This window comes from Juglans microcarpa x Juglans regia, chromosome 4S, assembly GCF_004785595.1.
Source record: "Juglans microcarpa x Juglans regia isolate MS1-56 chromosome 4S, Jm3101_v1.0, whole genome shotgun sequence".
Taxonomy (NCBI): Eukaryota; Viridiplantae; Streptophyta; class Magnoliopsida; order Fagales; family Juglandaceae; genus Juglans; species Juglans microcarpa x Juglans regia.
In genome coordinates this window covers 18,506,883-18,524,065 of record NC_054601.1, presented here as the reverse complement: position 1 = coordinate 18,524,065, position 17,183 = coordinate 18,506,883, and the positions used below count along the sequence as shown (strand labels likewise).

The 17,183-nt window shown below is 34.9% G+C and overlaps 1 protein-coding gene and 1 long non-coding RNA gene across 9 annotated transcripts in view; one reads left to right on the top strand and one right to left on the bottom strand.

The window, feature by feature from the left end:
• Positions 1 to 1,820: 1,820 nt before the first annotated feature.
• On the bottom strand, positions 1,821 to 10,273 carry LOC121261979 (phytochrome A-2). 8 transcript variants are annotated; one of them, XM_041164429.1, is made up of 8 exons: positions 9,898 to 10,273; positions 9,365 to 9,505; positions 7,911 to 8,086; positions 7,303 to 7,344; positions 4,766 to 6,833; positions 3,526 to 4,342; positions 2,399 to 2,689; positions 1,821 to 2,196 (listed from the first exon to the last, which is right to left on the bottom strand). In XM_041164429.1, the coding sequence occupies exons 5-8, from the start codon at positions 6,819 to 6,821 to the stop codon at positions 1,986 to 1,988; spliced, it is 3,375 nt and encodes a 1,124-aa protein (XP_041020363.1). In that variant the 5' UTR covers positions 6,822 to 6,833; positions 7,303 to 7,344; positions 7,911 to 8,086; positions 9,365 to 9,505; positions 9,898 to 10,273; the 3' UTR covers positions 1,821 to 1,985. The 8 variants fall into 8 exon arrangements, with proteins under 8 accessions (XP_041020363.1, XP_041020365.1, XP_041020364.1 ...); XM_041164431.1 differs by having other exon boundaries at positions 10,060 to 10,273; XM_041164430.1 differs by lacking the exon at positions 7,911 to 8,086.
• Positions 8,730 to 17,183, top strand: part of LOC121261980 — a 23,381-nt gene continuing 14,927 nt past the window's right edge. Inside the window, exon 1 of the long non-coding RNA XR_005940034.1 lies at positions 8,730 to 8,894. This is a non-coding gene — a long non-coding RNA (uncharacterized LOC121261980). The remainder of the gene's footprint in view (positions 8,895 to 17,183) is intronic.

The following is a 17,183-nucleotide window of genomic DNA, read 5'->3' as shown; positions in this document are numbered from 1 at the left end:
AAGAAATATGTAAATGGTTGGAAATGCTTGATCATAGTGCTAGTTGATAAGTTCTGTTATAAATCTGAACATAGTTCCTCGTATAATAATTATTGACTCTATTGCGATCATAATTATATTTCTTACAACCAAAAAAAAAAACTTATACATACATATGTATATAGGCGCTGGTATAATATTTGCTACTTCAACATATATGGAAAGTGATTGAACAAGTTGAATGACATAAGAAGGGAAGACTATTAGATGTTGTTGGGGTGTATGTGGAGATTGGTTTTGGGGTTGAGAATCGAGAAACATAGTGTTTGCTTGATGTGTGCTCGATAGTGTGTTCGAGCAAAGTTCAACCCGTGAGTTCACACGAGTCTTGCGCGATAGTGAGCTTGAGCAAGACACAAACCCTAGTGTTCACTCGACCTCTGCTTGACGCACCGCTTGAGCCAATGTTAATTTGGCCGTTCGCTCGAGGAGCGCTCGATATGTAGCTTGAGCGAACAACGCAGATTTTGCCAATTATGGTTTTCAGCGCTGTTTGCTATATATTTGTCATATTTGACTTGTGTTGGATGACTTTCAGCCTATTTTGAGAGAGAACAATTATCTAGTGAGTGCATATTGTGTAAGAGAGCAAAAAGCTCTAGAGAGTGTGAATTAAGATTGAGTGATTGTAATCTCCTCTGGTGAGTAAGATTTCTGCAGTTCTATAGACGTAGATAATTTGTTGAATCATGTATATTGTGCGTCGCGTGCTTGATTGTGATTGTTTTTACTTTATTTGCCATCATTGGTGTGTATGTTTTGCACAACATTTCACAACAGATATTACATCCTTGATTATCATTTATCATTGAGAACTATGACAACACAGTGTTGTAGCAATAGTTGTAAACAAATGAAGATGGTTTTGTGCTGATAGAGCATAGTTTTGAGTGTTTGAACCCGAGAGAGAGAGAGCGAGAGAAAAGAAACTTTGAGGATGTTGCCATGTTGGCCTTTCTTGGAGATGACTTTAGCATTGAACTCCCACCTTTCTTTTATAGGCATGTTCAGTGGCTGCACAACCTATATGCTAAAATAAATTAGATGGAGAATGCTGAGAAATGGTTGAGATCGTACATACTATGTGCGAGTGAAAGATGTAATAATAAAGGAGCGCCCTTATGACAACCAGGCAGTAGAGCATGCACGATAAAGTTGCCAAATGGCTACTAGTAGTGAGATCCAGTATAGTAAACAATTTATGAAGATCAAAGGGTGGAATCACATCGAACAATTCAATTCGGATCATATTTCAATGAAAGTCAAGTACCGAATTTTGTTATGTTCCCCTCTGCACTATATATATCACACAAGGATTTAAGTAGAGAGAGTTTACCTCTTAACCCCGTTTGATTGTTCGACTGTATTGAAATTAATTCAGTTCAGTTTAATTTTAGACTGAATCTAACATATAAACACTCAACTCTCAAATCACTAAACTCATCTCAACTCAAAACCTCTTTACATGTAAGATCCACAATCTTTTTAAACTTAACACCTCTTTACACACGTGACCAACAACCTTTTTCAAATTTTCATAAATATATCTAGACTTATTTTAATATCCAAATACATCTAAACATATCTTAAGTAGGCCCTATAAAACTTATTCCACCATCTCAACTTACTATTGTTCATAAAGAACTCAACTCATCTCATCTCAATTTGACTAACATGAGAAATCTCTTAAAATTCTAATTTGGGTCCAAACATGGAAGAAATCTACCAAAAAGCAAAATAATGCTCATCTAAGAGTGGCCAATCAATGGTAAAGAAGTTTATAAGACATAGCAAACTTGCTTATTTACAGGTTGAACCAATACAAATGTGCCAAGAGGAGAAATATGATGGGGAAATTACATAACAAGTCAAATACTGCTCGGGTATCCGTCCTTCTACCTGAACAAATTAAACAGATTTAAAGGAAATTTTTGCTTGGAAATCTTTTAGGTCTTCAACTTATGTGCTACAGCAAGTTCAACGGATATGATGAAGGTTGATTTGCCTGCTTCCCTCATATACCGTACATCTCCATTCATGAGCTTTAATAGCTTTCTGCTAATGAAAAGGCTCATTCCCTCCTCAGATGCATCTCCGTCACTTCCAAACATCTGGTTCAGCAATTCTTCTGGTACCCCTCCACCTGGATGTGTTATCCTGATCCAAGAAATAATGTTTTAAGAGATTATGATTTTGGATGAATAAAAGAAGTCCATGTGCATGTAGAAGTTGAAAGCAAGTGAAAACAAGTTACATTCCACAAGCTCGTGCACTTGTCCAATTGAAAGAATGACTATATGCATTTAGATAAATACAATATTCATGGACTATTGGCAATTGGTGTATGAGCAATTGGTACCTGAGCTCAAGATGGGCAAGATGAACGGATTGCCCTAACTGATCTTTGGTCAAACTGCCTGTAATGATAAGCTGACCTCCAGTTGTCATATAATTGACTGATATCAGCAAGAAATCAGCTAACACCTGTTGAAGCCTAAGACAGTCACCATAGAGGGTTTCATTCACAATCTCCTCTGCCACATCATTGACCATTCGGATTCCCTTTGCGTCGCTCTTTGCCAAAGCTTGACTTATAGAGGCAACCAGAACTTCATCCAGCCTAAACTCAACCATTTCCAGATCCAAGTATCTGTAGAGAATTCATGAAACAGAGTGAAAATAATTTATTAGCTTATAACAGATCACAGCGAGAATACCCATGTTTGGACGCAGAAAGTACATCGTCTATAGTAGAAAGTTTCCATCTAGAGTAAAAATCATTCTTCAACTTCTTCCCAAACAAATAAAACTTCTTATCTTAATATATTTCATCTATTCATTAAAATATATTGTTTTAATACAAATCAACATTAATATAAATAATAAACATTATTAAAATCTTATACAAATTCGTTATTTATATATATTTTTAAAGTGAGACCCACATTTACACAAAAACCTATAAACCTTTAAATCTCTCAATTTCTTCACCATTCATCAAACATTAGAAAAAGACTTCTCTGTTGCCCTTTAGATATCTCCTCAATATACATGATACTGGGTGAATTAACACAACCATATGCAATAGCAAGTACTTTTTCTACAAAAAAAAAAAAAAAAAAAAAAATGGGTGAATTAACACTTTTGATGTAGTTAGGGCTGTGCGTGATGCCAACATTGAAAATGAAAGCACCTATCAGCAAAATAAACCTTCTAGCAATTATGTTATGGGTATAAAGATAATTATGGCATATCAATTTTGACGCATAAATTTACTACTTTCTGTCACACTAGGTGTTATAATACTAGCTCAATAATCCATTCAAACTGATATGGTAGTCCATCTAAGAACCTAGGCCGGATTGTGGCAAGGAAATAAAATAAAGCAGCATAAAAGTGTTTCAGGAGTTTTTTTTCTTGTTTGCACTTAGTTCTAAAGTTGTGCAAGGATGGGAAGTCACTCTTTAGACATTAAATATATCATACCCATCAATGATGCTATCAAGATCTGAGTCGTCAAGAATCTTGCTGAGCTGGCGCTGGCACTGGGCAGTAGTATGCAGAAGCTGTCTTTGTTCAACTCCTAACTCGGTACCCTCCATCATTTTCTGAGAAAATATAATCCCAGAAAGCGGATTTCGTATCTGCCTTTTTATATAAGCCAATGCTTTCAATCTCTTCAAGGCAGTTTGCTCTGATAAACGTTGGACATGAAGTGTTCGTTGCAGCTCTTGGCTAGCAAGCTGCAAGAAGCAAAAGACCCCAGTGACTGCACCCTCTCTGTCCAATTTCTTACTCACACATAGCAGGCATTCTACATACTTTCCACTGTGAGCAAAGAAACCAAAAGAAACTTTTTCAGATTCCTGACCAGTCATTGCATTATTAAGTACCACTCCAAGATTGACAAAAGCTTCTTGATTCTTGAGACGGCAGCATGCCATTTGTGTGCCAAAAACCTCCCCCAAAAGCATTTTATCTATGACGTCCTCTCGTGTCCACCCACTCAACTTTGTCATTGCTGGATTCCATTCAGAACACCAGCCAAATTCATCTGTACCAAATATTGGGGGAATTAAAGGGCTTGGGTTTTGTACAATAGCTTTGTAATCACCTTCAATCCGAGTGAACTTGTCCATTACTATCTTCTGACCAGTGATATCATGGGCCACAAAACAAACCCCCACAACATTATCTCGAAGATCCCTACTTGCACAAGCATTCACAACTAAGCTGATGGGATCAGAATCACTCTTGGAACCATGTGTTTTGATCTCAAATTGAATGTTCTGCTCTTCTTTGCCTGATTACACAAGAAAGTTAAAGAACATGATCAAATTGTTTCATAAGTGCCAAAACAAGCAATAGAAATATTAAATCACTATGTTTTATGCGTGGTGAATACATCCAATCCCATTGACCTCCCACCGGCCTTCTCCAATCTCTGTTTCCTATCTTTTGTAGTACAAATAGACCAGAGTCTGTCTTCTGCTTTCTCGTTCTCCTCAATCAATTTGATATACATGCATGTTTTTTAATTCCTTCTTATCAACCACTCAGCACATCCCAATTAATGCCTGAAGGATCATATATACATGCATGGTTTTAGTGAAGATAAAATGGACATGCCTAAGAGCTCACACACACGTGCACATTCTTGCATATGCTTGTGTGAAAATTACGAGTATGAACTTATAATTTAATGTAAACTTTGGATAGGACATACCCTGCAGTGCCAAGGACAACATCCTTTCAACTGTATCATTTGAAGAATCTTCCACGAGTGTGAGCAAATGCATTCCAATTGCTTTATCAACAGAAAGACCTGTTAACTCTGCAATCTTTGTATTCCATCCATTAATGAGCCCATCAACATCGACAGCCAGAATTGGCACTCTGGCTGTTTCAATTAAACGGACCATCTCACTTGTCACTGCTTCCAGTTCTTGCATCCCTTCAATTTTGAGGTCACTGAGCTTTGCATGGATTGCATTGGTGCCTGTATCCTTTATTTCAATATCTTTGAATGCATTCCTCAGGATAATCTGCAAAGAATGGATTGCATCCATTTCATAATCCTTCCAGGGTATACTCCTTGTCTTCACGACTTCAAGGAAAGCCTTGAATGATGATCTTGGGTGCATCCTCGTACCATCATCTTTCTCTCCAAGTTTATGCTTTGCACCACCCCATCGAATTTCTGCAGCAGTAGGGGAGCGAAACCAGAAAATCATGTCACTGGAAGTTATCCTCACAGCTGCCATTCCACATACTACATCCTCAAGAGCAAGAGCCCCAGGGAATCCTGCGTCATACAAGCTATCTGTACTCAAACCTGTTGAATCCATATGGCACTCTGAAAGCCATGAGAATATGTCATGCAGGTGCAAATCACTTGGAGTTACTCCCAATCTCCATATCTTGCTCTTGTATAATAAAGCAGCTCCATCACACTTCACAAGATCCATTATATTTGGGCTCTGGGAAACAATTCCCAAGGGCGCATCTCGCATCAACAAATCACACAAGAGCGTTTGGGTACGCAAGATGTTCTTCTCAACAATTTGGTTTTCTAACTCCAATTCCTTATTCACATGGATGGCAAATACTTGAGCTAGAAACTCACAGGCATACCTAAGAGGGAATGGAACAAACCTAGGAGTTGTGTTATGGCATACAACCAAACCCCAGAGTCTTCTTCTCTTTTGTGGCTGCACAGTGTTAGAGCTGTCTCCCTCTTCTTCTGCATCATTAACTACAACTGCCATAACCAGAGAAGCAATGGAATTCATGTTCTCCATGTACTGTAAATGGCAACTGTGTGGTGCCCTTAAGGTTGAACCACACAACGTCAGATCAAATGGAAGCTTCTCATCTTGAAGCACCTTCACATGTCCTGCATGACAATCAACAATCATACGAATCTTATTCTTCATAAACAAGAAGCGTGCAGCCTGAGGTATATCAGTGGCTGGATAATGCAAACCCAGATATGGCTCTAGGCCAGGTTTTGTGATCTCAGAGACCACTTCGCCATGATCATCATCATGAAATTTATATGCCATCACCCTGTCATAACCAGTGAGCTCAAAAACCTCTTGAACCATTGTATCACAAACCCTTTCCATTCTGCCACTTGGCAAGGACTGCAATCGGGCAATTGCTTTGGCTGCAAGCTTGTATGATTGCAGGGCTCCTGCCGCAGTCATGGGGACTTCGTAAGGCTTCACTGGCTCAAAATCAATGATCAAACTACCTGTCACCCGATGCACAATTGCATAAAAGGGCTTCCCAGATGTCTTGCAATGGACTAAGATGGGGTTCAAGAGAGAAACCTCCCAAAATCCTAGGGCCTTTTGCAATGCAGAGGCACTAGGGGCAGTGAAGATAGTTCTTACATCAGTTCCAATGCCAAGAACTGGGTGCTCCCCGACGCTTGGGACTGCATGACTGACCATGGTCAGCATATCAGGGGCATTCTCACTGTATGCAATGACCTTGAAAGTTTTCTCATCTAAGGCCAGCAAGCAACCAAATGGTTGGATCAGCTTGCCTTTCTGTATGTGATGGAGGTAAGCTGTGGTTACTTTGCTGGGCCTGGGTTGTTGATCTCCACTAACTGAACTGGTAACCCGCACAGAGCTTGAGTAATCAAAGGAATCACCTGAAACCTCAAAATCTGCATGGAGCTTTGCATCAACAGTGGTCTGAGCAATAATCCTAGCGCTGTGTCTTGAGTGCCCCGAGTTGCTGGATGAGTGGCTGGGCCTTGAAGAAGACATTTTTTGCTCAAGCTGCAAAATATAAACAGAAACAAAATAATCTGTATTGCAAATAATTAAGAACCTTCAAGATGAGTGCTGGAACATTATTTCTGGTAAATAGTTACAAGAGTTATTGTTGTGATAATTGCCATTTTCATTAGATATTCGCTCTCATGGTATTATTAGCATTAAGAACAAAAATAGCAAATCAAAACTCCTTAGTAACAGAAAAACGAAACTTCTGTTCATAACTCAAGGAAGAGTACAAGTCTTTTCCCTTGGGAGTAGCAACAAAGTCAATAGTAGAAAAAAAAAAATGCACTATGATGATTTTGATTTATTGAAAAATCCTTTGACCACATGAAGGCATGCTATCAACAAGAAACTTCACCCTGAATAATAATGCTAATGAGTACAACAATAATAAAGTTTTCATCAATTCTATTGATGTTAATATTGTTTATTGATGATCGGTAGAAAACATAAATTCATTCCTTACCTAGTCTGTGGAAGGCAGGCTGTTGAGTTAGAATATATATTACTGCAAAAAGAACAACACAATAGATAAGCAGTAGCATCAACAGCATCAAATCTGTTTGAATGTAAGCATCTTTGACTCATCATATATTCAAAGTTCGGCTATGTTCTCAACTAGCCAAGTTAAAGTTATAACTGCTATGCTTTACAATTTTATTCAAATGATTGTTTACTGGCAACGGAATTCTTTAACATTCACCTCAACTGAAAATCAACAAGCTCATAACTATTTCCAGTAACCAAACCGACTATAGACAAGGGTAGTTTTGGATGACACTTGAATATATGTTAATTCTAGCAAAATATTATTTCATCTATACTTTTATCTTGTCTAGTAACATACCAATATGGTGTTTTTCTTCCTTATTTGCTGTTGAAAGGTTGCAAGTTTGGGAAGTACAGAGATCCCTATGCTAGCAGTTAGTATTTCTTCTTCATGTGCTTTGCAATTCTCAAGCTTTTAACACAACCATTCAAGTTTTTTGCAGCCTGTCAGTCTGGTACTGTATGCCAGAGAAGTAGATGTTTGCTTTTGATACTTGTTAGCAGTTGTATGACAACACCCATTACCTGATCTATAGTTAGTCCACCATTTAGCCCTAGTAAAATGAGATCATTGGCTTTTAAGCCTCTTTGTAATCATAGCTTCTGTTTAAAGGAGAACGTTCTTGCAGAAATAGTTCAAGTTGCTTTCTGGGAATGGATTTATCATTTTGCTGCCTGACACTATTGAGTACAAGCTGAAACTGGAAACATATATCATAAAGATGAGTAGGGAGGACTGCGATTATATTAAATTCAAAGAATTTTTGCAAACACAAGTAGGACAAGAGGACAAGCCTTACCGTTGAATGAAATTAAACCTTGAAAATGAATACACTCCTCTCCGGCTACTAACATACCCTTGAAAACCACTCATCCCTCCTGCAGAACAATGTATTTGGTACAAATAAAAGTTCATCTAGTCCACGATTTAATAGTTAATTCTTGTTCATGCTTGCTGACAATTAACTTTACGTTTTTGATTGATAACTTGCACACTACTGACTATCGAATTTGCTTGCTTATATGGTAAGAACTTGGCAAAGCCAAGAATGGAAGTGAGATGGCCACCTATTGCAAAACAACAGCATATCAGCAATAAAAGCCTCCCTGGTTTCTTATTCAACCATCTGTTGCAGACAATTGTTTTATGAGTAATGCTACACACCACACCCTCATTCCACTTCATCCCACTATATAAAACATGGCACTTTTATCACCATTGGATCATTTTTTTTTTAAAAGAACAACTCAAAGGTTAATGGACAATGTCTACACATCATAGTAGGATAGATGTGGTATAGGAGTGTGGCATGTAGAAATTTCCTTTTTTTTATAAGTGCCATCTGTTGCAAACATAGAAATGGCATGAACTACCCGCCAGAAAACCCATACAGACAAATTGCCTATAATAGAACAGACACGAAAGTTCCATAATCCATATGTCAAATGAAACAGACACAAGAGGCTTTCCTTCAATCATAGCTATTTCATGCCATCAAAATGCTAGACGTTATATAAGGAATACTCAGACATTCTATTGAGTATTCCTTATTTTGAAACTACAATTGTAGAGATGCCAAGTATTTGGATTTCGGAAAATGTTTCATAATACAGCTAAAAGAATCCAAGCCCACCACAATGAATACATTCTATGTTTCAGGAATTCGGCACTGTGGGATGCTAGACATTATATATTCCATTACGGCTTGCAAGACATTCTATGTTTCAGTAATCTGGCATTAGTATCTTTAAACAGACAAGACACTGCTAATCAAGCTAAACGAATGAAAAAATGAGCAATACTCGTGGCCCACTATGCTTAAGTGCACTGACCTGAAGTGCTAGACTTAGGTGCTATGTTTCAGTAATCCGGCATTAGTATCTTTAAACTGACAAGACAGTGCTAATCAAGCTAAACGAATGAAAAAATGAGCAATACTCGTGGCCCGCGATGAAGTTCTATGCTTAACTGCACTGACCTGAAGTGCTAAATATCTATTCACAGGTCCACAGTGCAACCAAAGAAGTTGAAGCAAAGAGCAATTAATTTTGAAGTTCAATTTGTCCGCATTGATACTCAATACACACAGAAGCCGAACCAAATGGATAATTGGTCCACCCTGCAATCAAAGAAGCTGAAGCAAAGAGCCACTCCAAAACACAAAGCAAAGCAATCATTCGAACAAACACTTCATATATGCTTGTGACCTAACAGAGGAATTTAACTAAAATGGAAACCATTTAACTCAACAACAAGAGAAAAGAAAAAGCGGTTGCCGGAACAACCAGATAAACAGAGTCAAAGAGCAACTCAAAAAATAAACTAAAGCCATCTTTCAGTCAAACGACACAACATGTGTGTCCACGATTTGAGCTAAATGGGAAAAACCAATAGCAAGGAGAAAACAAGCAAAAAAAATAAACAGAGGCAGGATTTTCCCAGAGCTAGAAAGAGCACTCGGATTCAGAAGAGAAAGCACCAAAGAAAGCCAGAAATAGAGAAAAAACTCACCCAGACACTCGAATTGAAAGCCAAAAACTTTGATTGGGGTTTTGAAGAATTCAAAATCACCAGCCGCTTGGATTCAAAGCAGTTGAACGAAGAACAAAAGCAAACAGAAAAGAAAGTACATATTATATATTTTTTTCCAAAAGAGGATGTAGAGATGATCACCAATTTCCACTCGCCCCTGGCACACAGCTAATAAGTCGGTTCCCATTAAACTATATACAATGTCATGTAAGCAGGAAATTTTGGGAAGTGGGATCACGGCCATGATGTTACTCACTTGGGGGTGGACAAATGAAAGGGAAGGAGACAAAACCCAGAACCCAAAAGTATTAAAAAATTAATATAAAAAAATAAAAGAAGAAGTGCGTCTGTCTAGATGAGAGTACAGTATCACGGCGTGGGCAGAAAGTTGGGGACTTTGCAAATTGCAAGTTGGGGATGGCCCATGCTTTTGGACGCTTAGCAACAAGAGAGTGAGTTATGGGAATCACGTGTGCGCCTCGATCCTGTGTCAGACTCGAACCAATCCACTCCGCCAACCATATAATGGGTATTGCCAACCACATTGTATGCTCTTTGCCTCTTGGTCTACCTAATGCTGGGTCAGTTTCCGGATCAACTGGGAATCCGATTTCCAACATCAGATTTGCTACCCATACCGACATACCGTGCGCAAAGAAAAAAGATTAATTTAACTTTTTGTCCGAATTTTATAATATTTATTGTTATTTGTACAGGTATATTGCATAATGGGTGATAATTCGTGATAACTTTTAATCATCATCCATCACTATCATTAGAATGATGGTTATTAGAGGTGTAAATAATTTGTTTCGATTTGATTTTAAAAATATTTTAAAATGGAATAGATATAAATCAATTTTAAAAATCTAAAAATCTATATTGATGGATTCATTATCGCAATCAAAATTTTCAATTTTTCTAGTTTCAGTCTAATTCGATTCGGTTTAACCAAGTTTTTGTTATTTTTCTTTTCATCTTTTACTATTGTCTTAGTGTCTAATTATATGTTAATATACTAGTGTCTAACTTATTTTTATATTTGATTATGTATGATAGTAATATTATGATGTTTCTATATATATATATTAAATTATTAGTCTATTTATATTATAGTCTAGGTACATTATTTTATAATAATTAACATATACTAATATAGTATTGAATTTAATTATAGTCTATATAAGTTCTAGGCTTCTTATGTGAGTATATATGATCAAATGTGAAAAGATAAAATATATATTATAATTTATTATACCCAAAATGTATTTATCCTTGATATATATATATATATCAAAAGTAAGTTTATATTAATAACTTAATATTAATATTTAGATTAAAATTTTATGTTATATTAATTAGCATATAATATATATATATATAATATAACAAACATAAATAGAACTGGTCCGAGCTCACCAGTTCGGTCGATTCAACTGATTTTTCAATTTTTTTTTTACCACTAAGTTAATTACATAAAGTATCATTAAAAATGTATTCCATTATATGAAAGAAAACAATAAAATGTAAGACGAAGAGAAATATCTTTCGTGAAAGAAATATTATATTTGATAAGTAAGAATTAGTGCATGTTTGAGATTGTGATGGGTAATTTAACTTTTAGGATCGGTTTGGATTCACGACTCATCTCAATTCATCTCACTACTATTCACTCATATTCATCAACTTTAACTCACAAATTTCACTACTATTCACAATCCATCTCAACTCATCTCTGAATCCAAACGACTTTAGTTGTAGAGCTAAGCTAATAAGTACTACTATTCAAAATATATTATTATTTGGTAACTATATATTTAAAACACTTTCATGCATATTACATTTGTTTGGAAATGAATTAAAAAAAATGAAATAGAAATAACATAAGAGGTCATTTAATTTTTTAAAGATTGTTAACATATCCTTAACAGAAATCAAATCTTATAATAAAATAACAACGAAAATAATCTAATAGGATTTTCAGTAAGTATAATAAAAAAAAATCCCTTCGACGATGTAACAAACGGCTAGTTTTCCTTCGTGTGTTTTAGACAAGGGTAAATTTGTAATTATTTAAAAATTATGTGGATGTTGACAGTTTGTTTGAGTTTGACTATGTTTTACAATATCTAAAAAAAATACGTTCAAGAAAAAATATCAATTTAATATTTTATATTAAAATATACTTTAATATGAATCAACCGAATAACCTAATTTTATCATTAAAATACTTTTAAAACTATTTAAATATTTTTTTAAGATTTCTAACGCAATCCCAAAACATTCCCTTAAAAAAACATACTGAAAAGTTGACGCTTCTTTTGGCTGTGGTTTATTCTTTATGGTAGAAGGTTTATAATAGCAAACAGTTCCACGTAACAAAATCTATAGTTGGCTGACTAGAAAATTGAAAGAAATATTCTATTTATCATCACTTTTTCTATCATCCTTCCAACGGTCTTTAATATAATATTAAGTAATTGATTTATAAGTAAAATATAATAAATAATTTATAATTATTAAATACCACATCATGAGTCGAGGGTATGAAGATGCTAGTAAAAATAATGATGGATAACATTACTTAAATGAAAAAGGAATATACCAACCTAGTTAGAATGGGAAATGTTAGATTTTATTAATTAAATCAAATAAATAAATAAATTATTATTATAAAAATAACCCTCTTAAAATAATAATTTTTTTTATTTAATAAAGGGTCTGCACATATAACTCTCACTTAGAGACGGTAAATAGAATTTCTCTTCTTCTTTATTATATATATATATATATATATATATTAAGTACTTCGTGGATTGATGAAGACGGTCAATCCATTTAAACAAAACTCAAATTTTTGTTGTAACATAAAATACGATGTGTACAAGTACTTTATATTTGAGAGCGACATAAGCTGCTTGGCTGCAGCAGTGCCGCCCGCGTCACGCAACACGTGCATGAAAAGATATTACGCACTATGAGGCGCAATTGGCATTTTGCTAAACGTTTCAAACTCCAAATTTAAAATCAGGTATTATGATGCTCATTCTAATCAGTATTTAGAAATGATAGTTACAGTTGTGAGTGTGCAAGTGTCATATAATTACTTTAAAATAAATAAATAAATACGAGACTTACATGAAAAGAAATTAATTTTTTAATAATAGATTCTATTTTTTTTAAAACGATTGTATAATACTTACACATTCTACGACTGTATATAGTATTACTCATGTATCTATAATTACTGTACCAGAAGATAAAAACAAAGACCATCATATATATACAATAATCTTTTACAGTACGAATTTACATACTACCCTTGACACTTGAGTCCATATGAACTCATTAATTTTCAATATAATAATACAACTAGTCTAGATACAAAAAATATTAGTTAATGATGGTTTATTATCTTACAAATTTCTATGAAGTCTAACATCTTTCATAAGAAGCTTCTATCCTTCTTGATCTTTTCTATTGTAACATGCTGCCTATATATCCCTATAGATTAACTCTTAGAATTTAGAAGACTAACTCATTGGAGTAGTCCACGACCCTTAGAGCTTTAGAAAGAATTAAATTACGTTTAGGATCTTGGTTAAGAGCATTGATCGATTACCATACGATTAGTGATCTTGAAATCATGTTTTAAGCTTGATTTTTTATTCTTATCATTTCTCATCCTTTTGTCCTAAATTTTCCTTTTTTGGTTATCCATTTTCATTACTCTTAGATCATATTAGAATTTTAGATAAACCTTTACATATGTCATTTAGGATAATGACATGTCAAACTCTAAAACCATACCAATCGGCACCCACATGTACTTTTGTGTGCAACGGACGAATGTGCCTCTAGCTTGAATACTTTTATACCATTTTTATCAAGGACATTTCAATCATTGGCCCCTCAATTTATTCATGAAATTTCCTACCAAACTTGATTTTCGAAAACCCTAGCTAAAATGCCAAAATTTTGTCCAATTCAAAAATGCCCTTGAATTTTCAATCACCACCCATGAAAATTCTCCATTTATTTGATTTTATTTGATCACCACTTCACCACACAATCCCTACCGTCTATCACTTAAAGAGGATACTCAAGTATGCCTTAAACTAACCACAAAATGACAAGAGGATAGTCCAAATTAATAAGACAAAAAAAGTTTTGCCTTGTGAATTACCCCATACCCGGCATCATCATTAACCCTTAAGAGCATTCTCATTGAATTGGTGATGAGAATGCAAAGTGATATATTTTTCTCCCTTAATGTTTAGTCTTTTATACTTATTTGGTGCCTAAATGTACTCATTATTCTTATATTTTTATTTAGGATGCAAATGGAGTCGTTAAATGCAAAACAAAGCTAATTGGGCGATTTCGGACAATTTCAACATCACTTCATAATCTGGACACAACTCTCTCATCCAAGCTCTGATTGAGATGATTCAAAATGATATGGAACACCAAGAAATATATCTACAACTTTTATGTTTTGAGTTTTGAGAGATACACTCTGAATCAAGGTCGAAATCTGGTTTGAAGTTGACGCACCTACACTGCTGACGTTTCAGAACATTCCTTTTTGTGCAATTCAAATACGCGATTTAACTGTAGACGTTTTGAGATCTGGTGCACAAAAGTTACAGCTGGAAAATACCACTTTCCTAGTTATATTTGGACTTTATTTGATTTTTAATATTTTCCTTAATTAGTCAAATTTGGATTTTGTTATTTTAGGATAATATTTAGAATATGTTAGGAGATTTGGTAGGATTCTAATACAGGGGGAATCATCAGACTAGAGACGCCTCTCCCTTCCCTTTTCTCCAACTTCTCCTTCTAGTTTTCATGATGGTCTTGTGTGACTAAACTTTCATAATTGGTCGAAGGAAACGGAAGCCTCGAAATCAATAAAACTGTAAGATCTAATTTGTTTTTAGTGTTTAATTTATGCTTTGAGTATTAGATGTTCTTCTGTGCCTATTTTCATGATTATCTTGTTTAATTACTAGGAGGCCCACTAGTTTATTATCCGTTGCAATCTACTGCTAGATTAGATATCAAATCCGTAATTGTTTGATTCTTTTAATTTGTGAAACAATTAAAATTTAATGTTTTGCTGCGTCAGAAATGATTAGATCTTAGGAAGAACGCTCGATAAAATTAAATGCAACCGCTTGTGCTTGAGTTGTTTAGTTTCATCGATCTCTCTAATTTTTAAGGCTGCTACTAGATTAAACATTTAGCGCTTATCTTGGATTGTTTAGTAGTTCAGGTTAATTAGATTGCTTGTTTTCTAATTAACTGCGACTAAAGAGATATATGAAAATAATTCCAACGGTGAATATTCAAAGTATGAGTTAATATATACTTGCATCGATGATCAGTTGTAAAATTTCGATGTGGATGTTGACTTAGACCAATGTTTATTCTTTTGACTGTCTTCAATACTTTAATTTGAATTATTCCTTAGTTGTTCTTCTTAAAATTATTTTCGTTATACTCAAAGCCCCCATCCTTGTTCACGTAGCATAAAACTAGACTAAATACTCTTTGTGAAAATAATCCTTACTTGCACTACTACATGTATTTTTAGGAGTATATATTTTATTTTTAGTTGCCTGCGCGACAACACACCATTTGGCCAAATGCAAATTCAAATTTTAGCTAATATCATATGAGTTTGCATTTGCCTATTTCATTCAAATCCAATCTCCACATTAGATTATCCATTTACTATCTATATAATAATAAATATTATTAATTTAATCATTTTTTATTTAATTTGTTTTTGTCACATTTTGTAGTTCTACCAATTAAATGTTAATAATATTTATATTCTAATTAAATTAATATTACTATTTATCACATTTATTAAATATTAAATATTAATATTAATAATAATTATATTCTAATTAAATTAATAATTAATATTCTAATTAATATTAGGTAATTAATTTATTTTTATCACATTTAAATTTAATAATAATAAATCGAGCCAAATTTCTTAATTACAAAAAAACACCTACATATTTGGTGAGAGGAGTGAGAAATGAATATTATAGTGTTTGGTTAAGTTACTGTACACCGACATATTTGGTGAGTTATTGTAGTTAATGTCTAAATTTATATAGACATGCCTAATTCAATGTGGGGTGTTTTAAGTGTCTTGTTAGCTAAATTTGGTTAAAGTTGAATCTTAGCCAAGCCAATGAGAGTGCTCTAACCCTTTGGGGACCCACTATTATTTCATTCGAAATTGGCATAAGTTCATTTTTCCCCTTACTTTCCACTGCGATTATTACATACTGCTAGTTGCATTTCTAGGATGCATTGCATATTAACTGTTATGTACTGAGGTATGTAACCTTGTGTTGCATGTCCCGATACTCTAAGTCTCCATTACATCCTAAGCAATGGTTAGGGGTGTCACATCAATTATCAAACTTCTTCCTCTATTGTTCCTGCAATAAATTCTATTGTTCCATAAATTAGACATATGATTGCATTGGTTTTTGCATTTCCCATTTTTCTATGCCTAAACTTTAAAATTAATAGCATAAATATTTACAATGGGAATCACATTCAGTTTACTAATATTGTAAGTGTAAATGAGTTCTCTCTTTTATCAACCCATATAGCAAGCCCACGAGGCATCACTAGACAAGTAAATCTGAGAACCCGGCCAAGCCCAATGACCCTCCTCTAAAAGGAGTTAGTGAGCTTCTATGGAGTACTTGGTCCATGAGCAAAACCCACCCACACATGGGACAAGCGGACGGTAGGGGTAGATGAGACTCGCCGTCCTGACACCTTCCCGATGACACCCTACCCTCGGGAGCCTACATAGGCAGGTGGGTAGGAAATATGGGAAACTCTTAATCTCCTGACAACAGGCATAGGGACTTAATAAGGAACATCCGCAAGGTAAAGTGAGTCTGGAAGTCACGCCACATTAATGACTCTCCAAACTCTACGTCACATTAATAACGTTGCCTCAAAAGCCACGCTGCATTAAATGATTATGACCAAGCAAGCAGTTGAAGGGACATGGGCTGCCCAAAGTCAGGTACGAGCTGTCTCCACTCAAAAATCTAGTATAAAAACTGATCCCTAGGTAAGAAGAACTCTCTTTGATTCCTCTATGCTCAAGCACAAATTACTAAGAAAATATACTGACTTTAGCATCGGAGATTCCCCATCCTCCACCAAGGCATCCCACTCTCAGTGTTTTCTTAAGTGTGCAGGTGAAAGATTCA

What these genes read in the sequence shown, in the direction of transcription:
- LOC121261979 (XM_041164429.1), bottom strand. Translation starts at nt 6,821, where the DNA reads ATGTCTTCTTCAAGGCCCAGCCACTCATCCAGCAACTCGGGGCACTCA. An exon ending in GTTGTCCTTGGCACTGCAGG is followed by an intron (nt 4,343 to 4,765) that starts GTATGTCCTATC and finishes TTGTGTAATCAG; the next exon opens with GCAAAGAAGAGCAGAACATT. An exon ending in CTTGCCCATCTTGAGCTCAG is followed by an intron (nt 2,197 to 2,398) that starts GTACCAATTGCT and finishes TTCTTGGATCAG; the next exon opens with GATAACACATCCAGGTGGAG.